Below are 15,998 nucleotides of genomic sequence, written 5' to 3'. Positions count from 1 at the left end.
TTGGTAGTTAAATAAAGGGACTAAAAGGAAGAGTGATTTGGTGTTCAGTATGCAACTTGATAAGTGGCAGTAGTTTTTTGCCTAGACTGGCTAACATCGTTTATTTGAAAGACACATTTTGAGTTTCCTATGATGTATATAACATTTTGCTAGGTGCTCCTTGGGAATACAGAGAGCTATAAAATTAGTGTCTTCTTTTTTTTATTTTAGACAGAGTCTTGCTCTGTTGCCCAGCTTGGAGTGCAGTGACGTGATCTCGGCTCACTGCAACCTCCGCCTCCTGGAGTCAAGCGGTTCTACCTCAGCCTCCCGAGTAGCTGGGATTACAGGCGAGCGCCACCATGCCCGCCTAGTTTTTGTACTTTTAGTAGAGATGAGGTTTCGCCATGCTGGCCAGGATGATCTTGAACCCCTGATCTCGTGATCTACCCGCCTCAACCTCCCCAAGTGCTGGGATTACAGTCATCCACCACCATGCCCAGCTAATTTTTGTATTTTTAGTAGAGACGGGGTTTCACCATGTTGGTCAGGCTGGTCTCGAACCCCTGATCTCGTGATCTACCCACCTCGGCCTCCCAAAGTGCTGGGATTACAGGCGTGAGCCACTGCGCCCGGCCCAGGGCATGGCCATTTTAATGCTGCATCTGATACTTACTGCCAAGCTGCTCCGTGGGAAGGCTGGTACTAATTTACACCTCCACAGAGGTAGATCATCTAGTACCTACTTCTCCACACCTTAGTCAACACTGAGTACTGGCATTCTTTTTAAGTCTTACCAACTTGACGGATAAGAATAGTATTCATTATTATTCTAATCTGCATTTTTGATGACTTTTTTTTGAAAAAAAATCGAGTAGTAAAGTTTAAAATTAAAAATTTTGAAAGTTCTTTTTTTAAAAGAAAAAAATCAAGTAGTAAAGTTTAAAATTAAAAAATTAAAATTAAAAATGAGGTTCTTAAAGATTTCAACTTAGCCAGGTATGAAATAATTTAAGAAATTTTAAAGATGTATTGAGAAAAACCAGGCTTTAAAAAGACATATTTGTCTTCATCTAAAAAAGAGATGCTGTTAGGTAAAAGTTATACAAAACCAAAAGCCTATTTTGCATAGATAATGCAGATAGTCAGTCATAGTTATCTGGTCAGCAAGCAAAAAACAAGCACTTAATGTCTTCAGCTCCAATTTTTTGTTCATTTTTCTTTTTTTTGAGACAGGGTCTCACTGTCACCCGGGTTGGAGTGCAGTGGCACAATCATGGCTTGCTGAGACCTCAACATCCTAGGCTCCAGCGATCCTCCTGCCTCAGCCCCCCGAGTAGTTGGGACTACAGGTGTGCAGCACTGCACCCGGATAATTTCTGTATTTTTTTGTAGCGATGGGGTTTTACTATGTTGCTCAAGCTGGTCTTGAACTCCTGGGCTCAAGTGATCTGATGGCCTTGGCCTTTCAAAGTGCTAGGATTACAGGTGGTGGCCACAGTGACCAGTATTTTGTTCATTTCTTATTGCTGGAATTTCATATCTATTTCTTCTTGTTGGATGTCTAAACCAGATGATGGTACTAATTTGCATCTTAAAAATCATTTTCAAGCCAAATGCTCTTTACCCACTAATAAGCTACTTGTATTTCTTCTTTTCATACACTGCTTGGCCAAGTCACTAGCCCTTTTTCAGATGGGGTACTGGCTATTAATTTCCTTTCTCTTTTGTAAAGTGTTCTATCACTAATAGGAATAGACTGTTTCAGCTACTTTACCTTTTGCACGAGACTGACTTTCTGGGCCTGGAGGGCCTCGTCCATCAAAGCTATCTCTGTAACGGTCAAAATAAGAGTCATCCTTTCTCCTGCAATAGTCATCCATTCGTAGGTATCGGTCATAAGAGCCTTCTCTCCTGAAAAGTTAAGGAAATTTTCATAATGATAAAACTGTGTCCTATACTGAAAAAATCATCTAGAGAATTCTTTGGGATTAGACAGATGAGGTTTATATCTGGGACTCACTGCGTATCAGCTCTGTGGCTGTGATAGAGTTAACCTGTCTCACAAAATGATGGGAGGGGATGAACAGAGATGATGTACACAAAGCACTTAGCATAGTCTTTGGCATATATTAAATGCAAAATAACTGGCAGGAATTATTGATATTAGTTTTGAGGAAACATTACATGTCCCTCCCTTGTGCTTTTTTTTTTTTTTTTGAGGCGGAGTCTCGCTCTGTCGCTGGGACTGGAATGCAGTAGCCGGATCTCAGCTCACTGCAAGCTCCGCCTCCCAGGTTTACGCCATTCTCCTGCCTCAGCCTCCCGAGTAGCTGGGACTACAGGCGCCCGCCACCTCGCCCGGCTAGTTTTTGTATTTTTAGTAGAGACGGGGTTTCACCGGGTTAGCCAGGATGGTCTCGATCTCCCGACCTCGTGATCCACCCGTCTCGGCCTCCCAAAGTGCTGGGATTACAGGCTTGAGCCACCGTGCCCGGCCTCCCTTGTGCTTTTTAAAATTATACTTAAATGTATGTAACAATAATTTGCCATTTTAACAATTTTTATTTATTATTTTTATTATTTTTTTTTTAGTAGAGACGGAGTTTTGCCACGTTGCCTAGGTTGGTCTTGAACTCCTGAGCTCGGGCAATCTGCCGACCTCAGCCTCCCAAAGTGCTGGGATTACAGGCATGAGCCACCGTGCCTGGCCTAACAATTTTTAAGTATACAATTCAGTGGCACTATATTCACAATGTTGTGCAATCATCACCATTATCTATCTAAAATTTTTCATCACCTCAAACATAAATTCTGCATTTGTGAAATAATAACTCCCCTCTTTCCAGCCACTGGTAATCTTTAATCTACTTTCTGTCTCTATAAATTTGCCTATTCTTGATATTTCATATAAGTGAAATCATACAATATTTGTCTTATGTCTGGCTTATTTCACTTAGCATAATGTTTTCAACATCCTTCATGCTGTAACACAGATCAGAACTTCATTCCATTTTATGGCTGAATGATACATTATATGAATATACCACTTAAAAAAAAATCCATATCAGATGCAGTGGCTTACACCTGTAATCTCAGCACTTTGGGAAGCCAAGGCCGGAGGATACCTTGAGCTCAGGAGTTCAAGACCAGCCTGGGCAACATAGTGAGACTCCACATCTATACAAAAAAACTACCCAGGTGTGGTGGCGTATGCCTGTAGTTCCAGCTACTTGCGAGGCTGAGGTGGGAGGATTACTTAAGCCTGGGAGGTCAAGGCTGCAGTGAGCTGTGATCATGCTACTGCACTCCAGCCTGGGAAACAGAATGAGACCTTGTCTCAAAGAAAAAAAAATCTATTAATCTGCTGATAGACATCTGAATTGTTTTTACCTTTTGGTTATTATGAATCGTACTGTTATGCATATTCATGTACAACTATCTGAATCCCTCTTTTCAATCCTTTTGAGTGTATACTCAGGAGTGGAACTGATAGATTATATGGTAATTCCATGTTTAACTTTTTAAGAACTGCCAAACTGTTTTCCATAGTGGCTATACCAACTTGCATTCCTACTTGCAATTTCTGAGGGTTCAATTTCTCCATACCTTTCCAACACTGTTATTTTCTGTTAAAAATGTTTACAATCATTCATACATTCAGCAAAATTTATTGAGCAGCAGCACATCTACCACTTGACAGTCACTAGAAATATAAGGCTGATAAAATTACTGCTCTTACGGAGCTTTCAATTAGTTTAGCAGAACATACATAAAAAAGAACTTACGGAAAAAACAAGCAGAGTAACTATGTATGTACCTGTACATAGGATCTCGGGAATCTCTCATGTCTCTGTATCTGTCATACATGGGGTCTCGCTGATCTCGAAAATCCCTAGAGTCTCTTAGATCACGAAAGTCTCTAAGATCCCTCATGTCCCGAACGTCGCGCATACTCCTGCTGTCTCTGTGATCCCGCAAGTCTCTACTATGTCTGTGGTCCCGCAAGTCTCGGGGATCTCGAATGTCTCTGCTGTCCCGGGCATCCCGGCCATTTCTGCCATCCCTGGGCTCTCTCCTTGGACTTCCTCGAATTGGGGATCGATCACGCCTTGAATCTCGACTGTCTCCAAAGCCATATGGATCCCTGTGGGAGGTAGCAAGAAGATGCTAAGACAAAGAAATTGAAAGTAGCCAACCCATAAGCTCTTCATATGAGAAAGCCCCCAACCTCCAAGCATTTTTCTCTACAACAGGGCAGCCAAACAGAACATGACTAAACATTTAAGGCCAGTCATCCATTTGGTCAGCAAATAGTCTAGAGGTTCCACAATCTCAAAAGATTAGGACATCAAAACAATGCATGACCAAAAACTGAAGGTTTTGACTGGATAACAGTATTCATCAAGATTTCAAAGTGAAAGTGTCTTTCCACCAGACTTGCTTGAAAGAGACTTTACAAGGGGTAAAAAGTTGGAGGGACAGAGTAAGGAGGCAAGACTTATGAAGACAAAAAGAGCGAAGGGCACAATCTTATAATAAAAGTGATCAAAGGAACTGTCCTTAAAGTATGGAAAGTTCACTTGAAGTATCTTGGCAGGATAATAAAATTAAGGGGAAAAAAGTACTATAAGATACATACAGTAAAGGATCAAGAACAATCTGTTTCTCTGTTTTGTCAGAGCTATTGAGTAGTGGTATCTCTCAGTCTGAGGGTTTACGCAGAACCTGATTCCTTTTTGTTCAAGATGGTTTAAAAAACAAAACAAAAACCTGAACAGTGAAGTCACAGATATGCTTGGTCTACTCTGACTCAATGTTCTTCACGAGACGTTTCAACCCACTGGAAACTCCTCTTCAACATATTTAAAATTAAAACCTTCTTACTCCAACCCCATGAGCCCCATTCCCCACTTTTCCACTTCTGACAAAAATCATCTTGCAAGTTATCAAGTTTTAATTAGTTCTTGAAATTAACTATGCTTTTTCCTCCCCCATCCCAATAAAGTCACTTGTGTCCCGTTCACTTTTTCTTTCTATTCCCATTGGATTTGTAAGTCCAATCCAAGCCCTTATTTCTATTCTGACACCAACAAGTTTCCAAAATACAAAATTAAAAATCAGTCTACTAGCTTTCAATTCATTCAACACATAAATACATTAACTATCCTAAAATGCCAACTTCTATGGCCTAATAAATCTGACACCTATTACCTTCCTCTCATTTCTAATTCAACCTCCTCAGTTCTACTTAATTCTTATGCGATAACTCACAGGACATAATCTATCTCAATATTTTTATTTATATGATTTCTATACTTGGAATATTTTTCCTGTACTAATCCAAGTACCATCCAATCCACATAGGCAAGTTCATGTCCCATGTCTTCCAAGAAACCTTCCCTACTCTTCCTAACTGCTGATCTCTTCTGCACAGCTCAGAGCACTTTCTATCTGTATTACTCATCTTGATCTGGCATTTACCTTTTTACAACAACATCTTATGTCCGACCTGCTTTAAGGATTACCTTCTCTGTAAAACCTGCCCTGAACTCTTGATCTTCCCCAATAAACATGCTCCTCCTCCAGTCCTTCCCATCTCAGTAAACGGCACATCCAACTACTCAGTTACTCAAGCCACGAAACTGGATGTAATCTTTCCCTTAAAGCCTCATCCTCCCTTCCAACCACATTTCCAAATTTTCTTCATTCTTTCTCAGTTCTGTCCCCTTTCCTTTACCTTCTTTGGCACTACTGAAAGCCAGCTCATAATCATCTCACCCTCAAACCACAGCAAGAGCCTTCTAAAGCAGTCTCATTTCTGATTTTGCCTATTTTCTAATTTTTCTCCAGAAAGATCACTCTCCAGTGATCTTTTACATATGTAAAGCCCGTCACTGGTTTCCCACAGTATGTATTTATTTATTTTTATAGGGATGAGGTCTTACCTATGTTGCCCAGGCTGGAGTGCAGTGGCTATTCACAAGTGGAATCATGGAACACTACAGCCTTAAACTCCTGGGCTCAAGTGATCCTCCTGCCTCAGCCTAGCAAGTAGCTGGAACTACAGATGTGTGCCACTGTGCCAGGCTCCCACAGTATTTAGAATTCAATCTAAAACTTCTACCAATGCCATGAAGGTCCTGTATAATCTTGGCTCCTGTCTTCTTCAACCCTGTCACACCCTCTCCCTAGTTCACCACTCTTTGCCACACCGGCCTTTCAGCTATAACTAGCCAACGTCCTTCCCAATCCCTTTACGTGAGTAGCAGGAAGAGATCTACACTCATTTTCCAGGTCTCAGCATATAAATATCCCCTACTCCCTGATTCTGTTAGATTCAATCAAAGTTTACCTTCTGCCCCTAAAATTCTCTCATAGCACTTTGTTTCTACTTTTGTCATTTATATTACATATTTATTTAATGTCTGTCTGCCCTACTAGACTACAAGCGCCACAAGGACAAGAACTATGTCACTTTGATTCTGCACTACAAACCCACTATGTAGAACAATGTCTGTTGTATGACAGATGCTCTATATATATGTTGAATCAATCCTGCTCCAGTACAAACTTCTATAGCTGCACTTACCACACTGTTCTGTAATTATTTGCTTACATGGCTTCCCTACCAGATAAGAAGTTCTCTTGAAGGCTTTGTAGCTCCAGGATACAGCATAGGAGTTCAGTAAATATTTAATGAATTGAATTATTCTACTAAACTGTAAGCCTCTCAAGAGCAGGCAACATGTTTTGCTCATATTTTTGTCATCTACCATGGTGACACCCATTAGGTATTCATCATGATGTCATCAGCTTGTGGAAAACCTCACCTCAGCCACACGGGCACAGCAAAACCAATTTAAATGCCAATTTTGCTTCCATGAAAAATATTTGTTATATATTTTAAGGTTCACCAGCATTCCTGACTAGTGGGAGCAAACATATTGTAGACAAGGGACTTTAAATGAGGATAGCTAAGCATTATTTTTCTTTTTCCTTTTTTTTTTTTGAGATGGAGTCTCGCTCTGTCGCCCAGGCTGGAGTGCAGTGGCCAGATCTCAGCTCACTGCAAGCTCCGCCTCCATTCTCCTGCCTCAGCCTCCCAAGTAGCTGGGACTACAGGCGCTCGCCACCTAGCCCAGCTAGTTTTTTTGTATTTTTTTAGTAGAGACGGGGTTTCACCATGTTAGCCAGGATGGTCTCGATCTCCTGACCTACGATCCGCCCGTCTCGGCCTCCCAAAGTGCTGGGAATACAGGCTTGAGCCACCGCACCCGGCCAGCATTATTTTTCTTATTAAAGTGAAGACTAACCAAGAGTCTTACTTCAACTTTCCTTATTATATCACATAATCCTCCTAACATGCAACATCTGATGTAGTGTTTAATGTGGGTAAACACTCAAGATCCAAAGAGAAAGGACAACTGCAAAGTATTTTTGGATTAATGATCGGCAGATAAACCTGCCTTGGGGAGCAGTTAGTAGTAGTCATTAGAGGTGGAATCCAATTTCAAGTGTTCTTGGCAATCAGGGCTGAGAGATCATGATCCTGACAGACCACAGACCACACACAAAGCCCTGGGCTGGTGGAAATGGGGGTGGGGCATGTCATAGCATGTTATTTACCACTTCAGGAGTATTATAAGTGCTACGTTTGGTTCTTATTCTTTTGAATCCATCGAAAAACCTTACTTACCTGTCAGAGTCCATCCCTGCAAGTTGACTAAAACTCTAGATTCGCAAAGTCTGGGTTCAATCTTCCAGTTTGAGAGGAAGATATTTCCCTTTCCCTCAAATAATGTGAAGTACATGTGCAACAAAACTACTAATTCCCTCTCAAGTGCCTTCAGGGTAAAAATGTAGAAGAGGTGATACTCACAAAAGGAAAAAGAACCAAAGGCATGGTGGAAGTAGGGAAAAGAAGACAATAATTTTCTCAAAAGAAAAGGCAAGGCCTTTTTTCCTTTCTCCAAAAGATAAAACACTATGGTAGACTGCTGTTCTTCTGGAGACGAAAACAAAACAAAAAACCCTTTAGGGCTGCTTTAGGACCCAAACAAAGAACTCCTCAGAACAAAAGGGCTCCTGCTGCTGGTCCCAACATATTTTTCAAAACAAGACCACAGCTAACAAAAAGACAGTAGTATGCTGAAATCAAAGTGCAAAAAGACAAAGCTTCCTGTGGGAGATGCTGGACCTCAGATGATAAGTGGGTTAGAATCAGGTTTCTGGAGCATAATAAGGTTAACAATATCATCCCACAGCACCAGAGGTGTTTTACTAAAGGAACCGAATGCAGCATACCCTGAGGTACTGCATCACTAGAGGATAAAAAGAAACTGAACAGTGGTTAAATTTCAGCACAGGAGTCCACAAACTGAAGGCAGGTGGCAAACACAACTAAAATTCTGCTGTAAATTCCTCATCTATTCAGCAGAGGGAAAAAGGCAAATACTCTTTGCCTTGAGAGGAATATAGTCACATCGCTGGAAAACATTTGAGAGGTAAGGGCGAAAGGGATGAAGGGGAAAACAATGGTTCTGGTGGCAAGTGATGTGCTTCTGGTAGAATGTGTCTCTTCCTGAGGACTAAAGGGGTGTGGAGAGCACTAGGCATTTGACAGCCTACAGACTAAGAACTGACAGATGATCATCTTGGAAAACTGTGATGGGCTTTGAATTTCTCTTTGGTAACAGACTGAAACTTCATGTCCAGGACGGTTTTCTTTGGCTTTGGTTCTACAGATGGTCAGGGAGGAAGACCTCTGTCTTTTCCTTTCTTTTCTGCAAAGGTCAGCATCTCCTTTCTTCCTTTCTGTTCACTGGAATGTCTTCCTTGGGAGGGCCAGCCTCTTTCCAACCCTGAAAAAATCCTTCATTAGCTCTTCAAACTTCTGTCACAGATATACTGTCCACAAATATCGTCATCAAAATGGCTGGCTGCTATGTGATGTTGATCTTCCACCCAGGAGGGCTTCATGCTACTGTTAGAAATGGAGACAACAGGCTTGTCCAGAATATTGCCATTAGGTGGAGGAAGGATACGGGGTGCAATGAGGTACCACACCTCACAGACCCAAATTTTATACAAGTCCATGCTTTTCCTTAGGAAGCACTGATGACCTTCTCCAGCACAAACAGAACTTTCTTATTGGCAGAGGTGGCAGTTGCTGAGAACTGATGACTTCTTCAAGTGTTATTGCAGAGGTAATCAAAACCTGGAATTTTTTTGTGGCCCACCTAGAGCTAATGCTGTCTCACATCCAAGGAGCAAGCAGTAATCAAAGACATTAAGGCCCTGTGGATAAGCAGAAAGCATTTCAGGTCATGTAAGAAACTTGACTACAGCCAGGTTATTTCTGATGAGCCGATACCCAATGACTTTCACCAAAGAGATACAAGGTTTTAACATCTTTCACAAATATATGGGGAAAATCCTCTGCAGAGCTTTGGATGTAGACGAGTTAATTCTATTTGTTCTTCTTTAAGTCATTCAGAAGTACAGTCTTACTCCTAGTACCTAGAGGCCACGTCTGCATAAAGATATGCTACAAGATCTGAACTGTCAAGGTGTTGAGCTGAAGATGGTAACTGAGACATCTAAGGCACAACTGGAATCACGATCCTGTCTTTGAAGAAGGACTAATGCTTAGTATCGATGCTTGACAACTTGCATGGTAAGTATGTAAGGCACTCACAGGAGTTCAATGAAGTGGCCCTCAAGAGTTAGATGATAAGAATTCAGGCTGAAATGTGATCCAGAGTAGAGATTCCTCATGCAGAATTCTGTGCTTGGCTAAGGCCAATATTATCAGAATTATACACTGACAGCTGGAGTCATTAGGGAGGCATATTACTGAACAGAGAGCAAAGCCAGCAGAACTGTGGTTTACTGAAACATTTGAAGAGGTGATAATCCTGTGAAAACTCCCAAAGATACCTACGTTAAGTCCAGCAAAGCAAGATGTCATAAAGGTCTTGCCAGTATGCTTATACCAACATTCTTATTAAACGTAGAAAGCGCTAAAAATGTAGAGGTATAACTTAAGGAAATATTTGCCATAGGTAGTGTTTTTTATCCCCTGTGAATGATGCATCCCCTATGGCTGGGGGCACACAAAATGATTAGGGCTGTCGAATAAAGGCAGTTTGTTGTTGTCAACTATTGATACATTTGGAGTTATCTCAAGGCTTTGACTGGAAGCATGCACCTGAAGAAGGAGGTACCCAGTGTTCACCCTCAGTTAAATGATTGCCCCTTCCAGGTTAATTACTTGCTGCTCATCTTGCCTACTCTTTGCAATTTATGTCTGCCCTATTGGTATATCTTAAGAGAGAAAGACAGATAAAGTATGATCAGGACAATGATTAACATGTTAGTGCTCTCTATTTTGAATACAATGTTAAACTTGTCTTTTTTTTAGGTAAAAAACTGGGATTCTGAATACAATGTTAAATTTGTCTTTTTTTTTTTTTTTAAGGTAAAAAACTGGGACTCTTAGCTCGGTTTTTAGATGGGATTACTAACTGCGACCATCATTTCCTGAAGCAAATAAACATGACTGTATGGAACTTCATCATGTTAAACAACATGCTGAGGAACCCAGCTAGGGAAATATCACCAAGGGGAAGACAGACTGTTAATGGAATTTGAATTAGTCTAGCTGTCCCTCCTGTTGATTGTAAATAAAGCAGGAAGTCACTGCCCTATCCACACCACCAAATGACCTCATTTTACAATTGATTTCTAAGGAAGGTGATATTTTAAAAGGCATACAAAAGGTGACCTATATATTTATATAGTTGGTAAGGAGCTCATTTTATTTTTTGAGACAGGGTCTCACTGTTGCCCAGGCTGAAGTGTAGTGGCGTGATCACAGCTCACTGCAACCTCAACTTCCTGCATTCAAGTGATTCTCCTGCTTCAAAGCCTCCCCAGTAGCTGGGAGTACATGCAAGAGCCACCACGCGTGGCTATTTTTTGTAGAGATGGAGTTTCACCATGTTGCCCAGGCTGGTCTCGAACTCCTGAGCTCAAGTGATCCGCCCACCTTGTCCTCCCAAAGTGTTGGGATCATAGGTGTGAGCCACTGTGCCTGGCTAGAAGCTCATTTTATAAGGCCCTCTCTAATGTTGTCTGTATGTTTGTTTGTGCAGGGACTATTATTAAAAAAAGAGAAAAAAAGCATAAAACTATTTCTAGATTGGGGTGACATTAATATTTTTAATTTAATGCTCTGGCAATGGCTATTACTGGGTTCCAACCAGGGAAGTTGGTCATTCCCCAACACTGCAATGTTTGTTGAATATCTACAATCAACTGGAAATGTTAAAAGCATTTGGTTAAGTATCATCAACAGGATGATATAAAACACCCTTCTCAATCCATAACAGAAACAGGATCTACTCTCTGTTCTGCAATGTGGCTTGTTTGTTGTTGTTACGGTTTTTTATGCCTGTGGAAACACACAGACATTATCCAGAGATCACCAAAGATCACCAAGTATCATGGAGACAACACAAGAAAGGGAGGATTTTACTAGTGGAGTCAGTGTCTTTTATAGTTACAAATTCCACACTCCTGGTAAGTCACCAGGAAACACACATGTTAGTGCTCTTTGGAAACTGGATACACACCATATCTCCTTTCAAGCCACCTGACAACTAAAGCTTCCAATGGGAACCCTGTACTTCTGACCATTAGATGCAACTCTTATCCACCTGTATTCCATTCTGTACTGGGACAATAAGATAGGACTGCCCAAGATCTGTGGCACGGTTAGATGAAGGCTAATGAAAGTAGACATTATACGGAACTGCTGAAGTTCTGCAGGATTTGTTTATGTTCTTCAGGATACTCACACACACACACAAATCAACCAACAGAGTATTTACCTGCAAGCTGCAGGCATTCCTTAGAGAGAACAGACAGAATACCAATTTACATGTCCACTTCCGCAGAGAAACCAACGAATGGCCAGAGAATCCACACGACAGCTGTGGTACAGCTGCAGCTATGGTATTGGACTCAACTCTGCTGCACAGGCAGAGTGGACAAAGACTCCACCTGAATGAAACCAGCAGCACTACTTTGCCCTTAGGGTCTGCTTAAACTCTGCAGAGTGGGCATGCGTAATCTATTCCCAGTAGCTAGAACTTCACATCCAAGTAGGAGTATATACATGAAACACACAGCAGACATTCTTTCCTACAAGTAGGTAACAAAATACAGGTGTTTTTGTCCAAAAGCAGGACAGCTCTATGTTACGCGTAATGCTCAGTTAGCTGAGTTCACAAGGTGACCAGTGGAGCTACTAGTACAGATGAGGATTCACTGTATGCAGCACTGTCCAGTTCACCATAGGAAATGCAGTTTACTGTGGTACGTAGTTTAGGTATGTTTCTGGGGAAAACTGGCTTTTTAACTTAGAGGCAAGGCAAAATCCATTAATCCATTTGGGCCCTGAAGAGACATCAGATATGAAATATATCATATCTGTCTGCCCTCTACACAAAACTGCATCCATTTGTGTGCTGTTATGGGGCCAGAAAACTGAATACGATATCTTTATTTATGGTATAAATGGTACCATTAATAAAGCTCTTCTTTGAGAGAAGGGACCAATTTAATATGTATCTTGAGGGTACGCACCAGGATTATCTCTTTTGTATACACTGGAAGGAAGAATACATTGGGAAAACACCCTCGATTTCCGTGAAAGCTAAGAAAAAGGGAGACTTTCGAGAGCTGGAGTGTTTTGCCCTTTTTATTTCCCCTCAAACAGGTAACCCAAGTATGTGAGCAAACAGGGGATCTGCAGCACAGGCACAGCGGCAATCTCTCAAGCAGCACTTTCCGTAAACCTGGGTTAACATCTGGACCGGCAGCCATTTGGAATGAAGAGTCGAATCTCTGCTGCCCACTGCAGTGCAGCATGGCATACACCAATGGCTCTGGGGCACTCCTTCTGCTCTGGAGGCTCCCATTGACACGTGAGCTGGGGACAGACAGAGGTTTATCCTCTTCCAATTGCCTGCAACTCATGTTGCAAGCTGAACTTGCTGGATTTGCCACCGAAAACACAAAGCTTCCTCTGTATCTCCTGATGTATGTTTAAAAAAAGCAGCAAGGCCCTTCACACAGGGTTCATGTTCTTATTGTTTGCTTGAGCGTTTCACTTGTTGGGGGGAAGAAAAGACCTTTGGTGTACGAAGCTGGGCTTAACTCCCCAGAGCCCAACTCTCCCAAGGTAACTCACGGCTTCAGGGTACTTTACCTTCGTGTGGGGCTGGGTCTTGATGGAGCCGTATTCATATTTCTTCCTTCCGCTGCCTTATTAATATCTGAAAAGAATAATCAACCCATCTGTTCAATGCTACGGAATAAAAACAAGATCATCAGCACATTTCAAATGAAAGCAACAACAAAAAACTACAATGACAACCAGATGGTGTAAGAAAAGCCATTCAGCAGAGACACACTGTCACTTGGGCAATTTTTATTATTGAGTTAAGGTAGTACATTGTCACAGCTTGGTAAGAAATGTCCCTTCGTTTTCTAGTTAACACGTAATTTGACTTAAACTAATTACGTCAATGCTTTAACACCCTGCCAAGCCCTAGACCTGACACGTTCCCTCCAAGGGGAGGAAAAGGTTGTTTTCTAAACTCTTAGAAAGCAGTTGTAAGATTCTTTTTGTGAGGAAGAAAAGTGGGGGGGAAGATAAGGAGAGTTTAAAAAACAAAAGGGCAAAGGCAAATAATTCTATTTAATGTTACTAAGAAGTAATAGCTGGATTTCATTGTCTTAAAACTTCCAATATCCCATGAAGCAGGGCCTCCTGTTAGTGTGTCTTGTGTTGAATTCCATTGGATAGAATCTTCCGGAATAACATGCAGGAAAGAAAACTGTTATTACCATTTTTAATAAACAAAGAATATGACCTGTTAATATCTACAACCTTCACAGACAGATAACCAAGAATAAGGACTGGCATATGGTATATAGTAGAGTTAGGTAATAAAACACTACTCATAAGTTGTTCTCATTAGAGAAGGCTGGCATATAGAACTAGATATGGGAGAAAAGCAGAATCACACAAACTTAAAGAAAAGCAAATTTGTATAGTTAAAGCCTGCTTTGCTAAAAACAAAAAATACCTGCTTTACAAAAATTGAAGTGAATAATAAACACCATGTATTAAGAAATCTATGCCCCAATACCTGACAATTTTCATATGATTTAAAGCTAAATAAATACATTACAAATTTCATACTTCAGATGAATGAAGAAATAAAACTGCTTTCTGCTGTATAGTTTGTTCCCCTTTTTCCGTATTAAACAATGGCGTATCTAATGACATCAAATGGTATTAAGTACTCACATAATTCGAGTGCTTTAAAATAATAATTATGTATTTTAAAAATCCCAATCAGATTCCTATCACATGAAAGACAACAGCAATAACAAGAAACTTAGAGGTCTGGTACAGATTTTATGCTATGTTGCCAACTTTTGAGTTCCTGTTCAAATGAGGGTAATCTTCAATTCCATTTTAAATCAGAAGTCTCTAATTTCTCTAGAAAAATGGCTTCTGACAAAACTGAAGCTAATATAAAGCTAAAGAGTGAAGTATACCCTAAATTGATTCCTACCTTTTCAATTAAGCAGACACTAGATATAATCTATTTTAAAAAAACCTGAAAATATTTTCTATGTAAGACTTGGCCAATAATATCTGACCATAGCTTTGCTACTGCATGCAGTACTTTCACAATTTACAAGTCTTAAAGTTTATAATGGTCTAAATTACAAATTATACAATGACAGGCCTTACAGGGAATATCTAGCTCTATTATACGTAATTGTGAAAAATACTAGTTCAGGTTTACGACTTACTGGGTCTGTTCCCTTACTGTGTACCACTTTCTAATTATATAGGTTGGCTATGATTCAGAGAGAAATATAGTATCTTTGAGTATTTTAAGTAGTTTTCAAGGTGTCTCTGGAATACACTGGGTGTGTATTAAGATTAAAAAATACATATAACGTAATTTCAGCAGGAGTTCATATATTATTAAATCGTCTTGTGAATAAAGAAAACTCACATCTAAACACTGACTAGACTGGGCAAACATTCAGGTGAGAGTACAACGCATACAGTATTACTTTAATTGGTAGGTTTCTATTACTAATCATTTGCCCTCTACATATGAAAAGAAGTATTACACTGCGTAATTATAGCCAGTTTTGTGAGTACCTACATACAGGACAGGGGAAATCACACGGTCAGGTATACTATATCTTTGGGACAAAACCAGTTCTAGTTAGAATGAAGGACATAAGTATTTTACTTTGAAGCTGGTGGAATCTTTTTGTAATTACTTGAAAGATTAAAGAACATTCAAGATTATATCTTTAAACCATTTTGATTGTAATTAGCCTCCTAGTATCTATTTTCATTGGTAGTCCAAAGTATTTATATTTGATGGCATGGGATGTTGGGATGTTTTCTTCTGCAAAAACAATAATTCTCAGATCATTGTCTCATTTTAGGGTTTAAACCTTTAGCGTAGTATGTCAAGTGTTTGTTTATTCATCTCTGTTTAAGAGTTACTTAAATTTCCATCTTGGCTGATGTATGGAGAAAATAAGACCCAGGTTTTTTTTCCCCCTATCTAATAGAACTGCTCAGATTAGGGTAGGGCTGGGGAGTTTTGAGAGTTGTAAAAACACAACCACCACCGTTACTGCCAATTCCCATACACCCAAAAAATCCTAACACACGTGCACATAGAACTTTTGGGAAATCCACGAGTTCAGAAATACATAAGAATAAATAACTTTAGGGAGTTAATCACGGAGAGCAAAGATTTAAGAAGAAAAAACTTGCCTCATCCTAATTTTTTGTCACAGAATTTGAAAACCTGTCATTTGGAGGCAGGGGATTCATTTAAATAAGTTTTTCTTTGAAAATGCAAATATTTGGGCTGCTAAAGCACCAACTCAGGGCTTTA

General features: G+C 40.2%; 1 protein-coding gene across 1 annotated transcript in view; it reads right to left on the bottom strand.

Annotated features, from left to right (window-relative positions):
- NCOA5 (nuclear receptor coactivator 5) overlaps positions 1-13,829 on the bottom strand; it is a 20,549-nt gene extending 6,720 nt beyond the window's left edge. The window contains exons 1-3 of the mRNA XM_011928880.1: positions 13,259-13,829; positions 3,800-4,126; positions 1,757-1,893 (exon numbers count right to left, since the gene is read on the bottom strand). Coding sequence (XP_011784270.1) covers positions 1,757-1,893; positions 3,800-4,126; positions 13,259-13,296 — 502 coding nt within the window. The 5' untranslated portion in view covers positions 13,297-13,829. The remainder of the gene's footprint in view (positions 1-1,756; positions 1,894-3,799; positions 4,127-13,258) is intronic.
- Positions 13,830-15,998: the final 2,169 nt, after the last annotated feature.

Source organism: Colobus angolensis, unplaced genomic scaffold (genome assembly GCF_000951035.1).
Source record: "Colobus angolensis palliatus isolate OR3802 unplaced genomic scaffold, Cang.pa_1.0 Scaffold8, whole genome shotgun sequence".
In the NCBI taxonomy this organism is placed as follows: Eukaryota; Metazoa; Chordata; class Mammalia; order Primates; family Cercopithecidae; genus Colobus; species Colobus angolensis.
This window is presented reverse-complemented; position numbering and strand designations above follow the sequence as displayed.